We start from the raw sequence: 7270 nt of genomic DNA on the forward strand, positions 1-7270 counted from the left end.
CACCAGGAGACATCTGCTGAATGCCCAAAGGTGCCTTGGCTCAAAGGTGTGCTTGATCGGTTGCCTCTGCTACAGACAGTTGGCAGGTTCAAGTCCCATGTCATCAAGGTGCTGGAGGACCATCGGGAGACGGTGCTCTCTCCCCCTGTTTCCTGAGATGTAACAGTTGGGGCTTATGTCTGAAAGAACTGTCCATCTAACCTTTTACCATGAAAATGTCCAATTTAACATACTCTTACCACCTCTCAGTGTGCCCTTTTCCAACTGGCCTGGAAGCCAGACATAAAAGAGGGACTTTCCCACCAAGTTTTGGGCCACCAATCAGGGCCCAGTATGCAAATACACAGAATATTCTGTCAGATGATGGGCCAAAACCATGAACTATAGTATGTCGTTTTTTCATAATTTTCACATTTGTTTTTTAAATCGTTGTGAAAACCATGAACTATAGTAAAGTTGAAACACTCCAGCATTAAGCTATAGGAGAACAGGGATTTTAACATGTAGAGGTGTATTTACTGAAGGCTATTGTAAAGCAGTGGCTCACAGCCTCAGCCTGATGACCTCAAAAGTCTCATATCTCCTCTGAGCCATAGGCAGTTGCTTTGGCTTAGTGGTTAAGATGTTGGCCTTCAGTGCAGGGGACCGGTGTTCGATTCCTGGGTGTTACACTAACATACAAAACAGCACTCAAAGCATCTGATGAATGTGATTCTATGTTCAACTCTTGATTCTTTCAACTTTACTAACTGAAGATCGCTTCAACAAAAGATCGCTTCAACAGTACAAAGAGGCAGTTGTTACTGTCCTCAGTATCAGAAACAATTTCTTGTCCTGTACACTCCATCATATAACCTAAGCCTAAGGCATACTGATCATCCTTACTTTATGGTTCCCACTAGGGTAACAAAGGAAAGTGGTCGCCGTGCATTCAAATTTAAAGCACCATCTGATTGGAATGCCTTACCAAGTCTATTTAGATCAATCACTTCTTTCAATGTATTTAAATAATCGATTTTCACTCATCTTCTTTCCACAACAAAGTGCTGCCAATATGCACATTCATATTTATACCTCGCTTATTCGGTGATGTCTATAATTATTATTACATTTGCATGATGGTACCGCATGTTTGTACTAAATTTTCATGGCTACGAGTACCGGTATGCTATTCTTCCATATGAACTCTAGCATTTATGGGTTTAATCAGTGGGGTGGCAGTGGCTATCTTTGGGAGAGCTTTTGTTCTGTTTGTATGTATGGATGTACTGTTGTATTGTTTGTGTAATTTATGTATGTGTAATGTAATGTGTATGTAGTACTGTTCATTTGTGTTGAGGACCCCCTCTAAAATGAGAAGGAATGTAGTCTATGCAATAATTAACCAAGCTTGAATATTGATGGTGACTACAAGTTATTGGAGTATTCATCAGTAGTAGCGCAGGAGAAGTAAAGGTCTACTTAAAAAACAAATCAAGGTGTTTTCTGTTTTGTGATGTATTGAAGCAGTGTCATTCTGTGCCCGCAGGTTCACTCCCTATGAATGGTACAACCCTCACCCCTGTAACCCCGAATCAGATGTGGTTGAAAACAACTTCACTTTGATCAATAGTGTGTGGTTTGGAGTTGGAGCTCTTATGCAGCAAGGTAATACTATTATTCTTTATTTGATGCCAGTCAGAGGAAAATGAGACCAAATCGTATTATAGTCCCATTTAAAATTGTTAAAAATAATAATTAAAACGGAATATAATAAAACACATTTCACTCTCTTTATGTTTGTTAAATTTTAATTGATTCTATGTTATTGTTCTTTTCATATAGGGTCAGAACTAATGCCTAAAGCCCTCTCCACAAGGATAGTGGGTGGAATATGGTGGTTCTTTACATTAATTATAATATCATCATATACTGCCAACTTGGCTGCCTTTCTCACTGTGGAGAGAATGGACTCACCCATTGACTCGGCAGATGACTTGGCCAAGCAAACTAAAATTGAGTATGGAGCTGTGAGAGATGGCTCCACCATGACCTTCTTTAAGGTAACAGTTTTTTATTTTATTCCTCTTTAACTGTCTCCATGCCACATGACGCCTTATGACGCATCCCCCTTAAAAAACAACCGTAATTCTAAATTAATCGTGGACAAGAACAGTGACTTGGAGTTTTATCTGTGAGCATCAATCCTCACATATTACAGAAATACTTCTTAAGTAGAGTATGCATATTGACAATAAAAGTAAAAAAAAAGAAGTATAACAAAATATCCATGGACATCGATTGCTTTGCATGTCCCACAGAAATAAGGTGTGGATACAGGCTATGAGGCTACCATGTGAATAAGCACAGGGTGATTCTGTATTCCGTTGTCACATCCCTCCTCATTACAGGGAGAGGAGCAGGCTGCGTTATTAATTTCTCTCTGCAATATTTTTTTGTTTCAGTTGATTACATTTCAATGTCATAACAGTACCACAAAAGTACTTTGTTTTTTGTAACTTGGGAGCTGCTGTGTTGAGCATTGGCTTGCTCTTAAAGATTTTTGTACTTTTTCTCTTTTGTACTGTGTCTTTGGAGTTGATATTACTCTAATAGACCCTCAGGTGTGGTTATAATATTCAAATATGTCTTCCCTGTGAATTTTTGGTTTCTTCCAAAAAGCTGAAAGCCTTGAGTCAAAAAGGCCCAATCGAAATACACCAGTGAGACACTAAAATCATTCCCTCGTGGCTGTTGCTCCGGTCTTCCCTCTATCCTTTTATTACTCTATGGAATCAGGTATACTTAATGAACTGGTGGGTGTGGCCACATAAAAACACAATTTTAACACTTTCTGTACACTTTTTTCAACAAAGAAATCTCCTCCTAGTATAACCATAATACCTTGATCACGGCACTCCATCTTTAGTGTCACTCGACAAGTGTAAATGAACCTTTAAGCTCAATTCTCTGACATGTACATTTGTCTTCTCCTTCAACAGAAATCAAAAATATCCACTTATGAGAAAATGTGGGCATTCATGAGCAGCAGGAAAAACACAGCTTTGATGAAAAACAATCGGGAGGGCATCCAGAGGGTCCTCACCACAGACTATGCTCTTCTCATGGAGTCGACCAGCATTGAATACATCAGCCAGCGCAACTGCAACCTCACACAGATTGGAGGCCTAATAGATTCAAAGGGCTATGGAGTGGGAACGCCCATTGGTAAGGTTGAAGCTGGTTAAATTACCGTAAGCCTAATTTGTACTACGTAAATCTGCTAAAAGTGACACTGTTGTGAGAGTATAAATTACGTTTAAAGTGCAAGACCACTTTGGTAGTTTGGTAGGGGGACTGCCCATAAGTCAGACATGCCGTTAGTCAGACCTGCTTGGCCGGTTAAGACTCACCCGTGCTGCGGGTTAAAAATCACCTGTGGCTCCCGGCATGCGTGGCGGGTTACAACTAATCTGTGATGCGGTAGAGGTTTTGGTTGTGTAGTTACCTTGCCATGATGTAACCCCAAATGTGGACAAGACATTTTTAAATAAATACATTATCCAGTGATTAGAAATTGATAATTCAAAATATGTTCCTCATTGACTTACATTGTACGTACACTGAAACAGCTCTCAATGTCACTTTTTTAGTACGTAAACACACAACAAACAAAGTTGATTCAGACAATAGAACAGCACCAAACTTTGTACTGTTTTTTTTTTATTATAAAAATGCTAACATCCTGTTGATTTTGCCATTATTATTAGGAAGAAACCCCAGACTTGATCCATGGATCCAGATCCAAATCTTCAAATAGTACAATCAACAGGAAGTTAACATTTTACGAAGTTTGGTGATGTTCTATATTGTCTTTGTTTGTTACTAAAAGATTGACTTTGAGAGCTGTTTCAGCGTACAATGTAAGTCAATGAGGAGCATATCTGGAACAATCTTTTTTAATTTCTTGTCCACATTTGGAGTTCCATCATGGCAAGGTAACTACACAACCCAAACCTCTACCACTTTAACCACTTTAACCCTGGCATCCCAATATTTGACATGTCAATCAGGCGAAAGTATATGTCCCAAATTCCATTTCCAATTTCTTGAGCTCTGCAGTGTTAGCTCCACTTTCGCACTACAGGGCATCTACGTCATACAGTAGCCTCGTACTGTAGGTGGTGCGATCCTTGACTTTCCTGGCTTGCCTTGGGTTGACTCCTACATTGTCAGTTCGCTTGCCAATAGTTCTGGGTGCCTGACACAGTGACCTCCCAGTCTGGGACCCGTGGTAGGACCACATTTCTGATGTGGTCTGTCCAAACATTGAACATTTTCTTACTTTCAGTTACGTAACCGCCTAAAATGCATGAACTTGATAATGGTTAGGATGCTCATGTACTGTATAACCCCCCCTTCCCTATAGGTTCTCCTTACAGAGACAAGGTGACCATAGCCATCTTGCAGCTTCAAGAAGAGGGCAAACTGCACATGATGAAGGAGAAATGGTGGAGGGGGAATGGCTGTCCAGAGGAAGACAGCAAAGAGGCCAGTGCCCTGGGTGTGGAGAACATTGGGGGCATCTTCATTGTGCTTGCTGCTGGACTTGTCCTCTCCGTTTTTGTAGCTATTGGAGAGTTTATTTACAAATCCAGGAAAAACCTGGACATTGAGGAGGTGAGTGTGGGTCAGTGTGAATGGCACAACAAGTATTAACACCCGTGACTCAAATCAACAACTGTTACAAACCTTCTTATGACGCACACTTGTAGACAGAGACAGTATATCATTGTCTATTTGTCTTCATGAGGACTAGCGGTGGTTCTTAAACTTTAATTTTGAGGACCCACATAACATATAACTCTGAGAGTGTTCATATGCAATCTGTAAGGTTACGGGTCCATGTGGTTCCAGTACAGTCTTAGGGCGCTTTCACACCCAAAGTTCGCTTAGAAGGTCCGGATCAAGGACCAAGGACCAAATATTTGCATTTTGATTTTGGTCCGTTTGGTGTTCACACTGGACTTTGTAAAGCGTACCAAATATGTAAACAAATGACACGTGGACATGTTAAGCGAACCAAATAGTGGGGGGGAAAAGAACATGAGGGGAAATCACTGTCTACAATTTTTGCAGGTGCAACCTTCAGTCACACAGAGAGAGAAGAGAACAGCAACATGACAGGCAGCAACAACTTGCTATTGCATTCATTCTTATTAATTATTTTATTAGCCAAATAAGAGCAACAGATGAACAGAGGAGCAGGTGTTTGAACAATAATGTGCTTGCTGCTGAATGCTGATGCATAAATTCACGGAGACGTATAGCCTACAACAAGGTATCCCCGATAAAAAGGACTTTTCTTCCATGTGTGCACCTTCACCCATGTTATTTCTGCGCATCAAATCGGCGCCGCGGCGGGCATTTCCATGTCATCTTATGGTTTGGTCAGTTGGTTATTGAGCTTCAAGTCAGAACAGCTCCGCTGCAGCTAATTGAGTTGACCTAGTTTTACGTCTTTTGCTATAGTGATGTAATCAATTAAACATTTGGGACCACATGTGTATAGCTTATTTAACATTGGCTTTTTCTCGATACCTGCGGCCTGCGCGACATGGATGATTTTAAATATTTCTCTGTCTCTGCGTCTCTCCCATATAAATATATGGGTCTCTCCCCCAGTCCCCTCATGTGCGTGCGCGCCCACGCGCCCACAGACACACACACACACACACACACACACACAAAAAGGAGGGGACACGAGTTGAAAGAGAAACTCGCATGAAGACTCATGCATCGCAGATTCGCATGCGTGGCGGCGGCCGGCGCATGATTAAAATAAACAGATCTACAAGCTAACATCGTGTGCCATACCGTGCACCATTCCATGTCGATAACTTGTACATTTTGCGCATGTGAACCTCGTATGCTGCGCTGCGCCTCGACATATACTGTATGCGTCTACTATTAAAATCAGACTGTCAGCTGTCATATGATCCCCGTAAAAAAATACATGCTTTTATAACTATAATTATTAATGCAGCCTCACAACTGCCGACGCCCGACGGCTATTTTGCCTATCGTCCTGTATTTGGTCCTCTATAAAGTCCGAATGCATTCACACCAGTAACGAACCGCACCGTGGTTCGTTTGGAAGCGAACCGAGTTCGGCCTTTTTTAGCGGACCATGGTTCGTTTCTTTGATCCGCACCAGAGTTCGTATGCACGTTCACACCAACCGAACCAAAGGGGTAAGCGGACCATGGTTCGTTTTAAACGAACCAAACATGTCCGGTGTGAAAGCGCCCTTAGAGTTACAGACCTGTAAGGGTCCATTTGGAACCCTCTCAAGGAACCCTGAAGGAGAGAACCCCTGGACTAATGTAATCCCTGGACCAACAGAGCAGGGAAAAACAATTAAGCAGATGTTTGAACGTGAAGAACCGCAGTGTTACAATCACCAACACATTCGTTTTTTGTAGAGTAGTGTTTTTAAGTAGTTTTGAATTTTGATGTATGTCACATGAACATTTTACTCTAAATAGGAACAACAGCTTTTAAATGCTATTTATGTTAATTAAATATGATTTTGTCAATCCTTGACCATTCACGCCTTGCTGTTTTTGTCATTCCAAAACATTAAATGTTTTGTCTGAAAATGTCATGATACTGCAGATACATGATGGAAAGAGGTATCTCTTAAGGCCAGTTTGTCCTGTCTAGAATAACTAAACGTTAACAATGATTATTGTAGGAAAGACAGTATACTATATGGTATACGCAAATTTTCTTTGGCATAGCGATACTGCCACTTACCACATATAAACTCATTTGTAAACGTGAAGCGAAGTTAATGCAGTTTTTTTTTCTTTCTTTTCCAAATATGAATGAAAATGCAGTGCAGATTTGAAGGTAGGAAGTGAGGGAGCATCTCGGATATGTTTGGGGAGAGCATTCCAGAGGTTACGGGCAGCCACAGAGAAGGCCCTGTAGCCCCAGGTTTTCAGCTTTTTTGGGTGGTGACCAGGGGGGCAGTCAGCCAGATATTTCGTGAAGCCTCATTTGAAATCGGTAGTTCATATAATGGCCTGTTGTGGCGCTGGACCGGACCCAAAAAGCCCCATAGCTCCATAGAGGCCCATGTATTTTGGCCCAACTTCACCTAGACTGTATTACCTTAATAAACATGGTCATGAATACTTTCTTCTTCCAGTCACTAGTTTAAAGTCTCATTTCTAATGTCATAATATTCTTTTTGGAAAATTATGGTCCCATTAATTAAAAAAAT

General features: G+C 41.0%; 1 protein-coding gene across 1 annotated transcript in view; it reads left to right on the top strand.

Annotated features, from left to right (window-relative positions):
• LOC310864381 (glutamate receptor ionotropic, kainate 1) overlaps nucleotides 1–4901 on the top strand; it is a 28655-nt gene extending 23754 nt beyond the window's left edge. The window contains exons 12-15 of the mRNA XM_083773063.1: nucleotides 1529–1647; nucleotides 1825–2042; nucleotides 2982–3207; nucleotides 4409–4901. Of these exons, the coding sequence (XP_083629189.1) occupies nucleotides 1529–1647; nucleotides 1825–2042; nucleotides 2982–3207; nucleotides 4409–4698 (853 nt within the window). The 3' untranslated portion in view covers nucleotides 4699–4901. The remainder of the gene's footprint in view (nucleotides 1–1528; nucleotides 1648–1824; nucleotides 2043–2981; nucleotides 3208–4408) is intronic.
• The last annotated feature ends 2369 nt before the right edge of the window (nucleotides 4902–7270 follow it).

The sequence above is a fragment of the Protomyctophum parallelum genome (genome assembly GCF_964188405.1).
Source record: "Protomyctophum parallelum genome assembly, chromosome: 9".
Taxonomy (NCBI): Eukaryota; Metazoa; Chordata; class Actinopteri; order Myctophiformes; family Myctophidae; genus Protomyctophum; species Protomyctophum parallelum.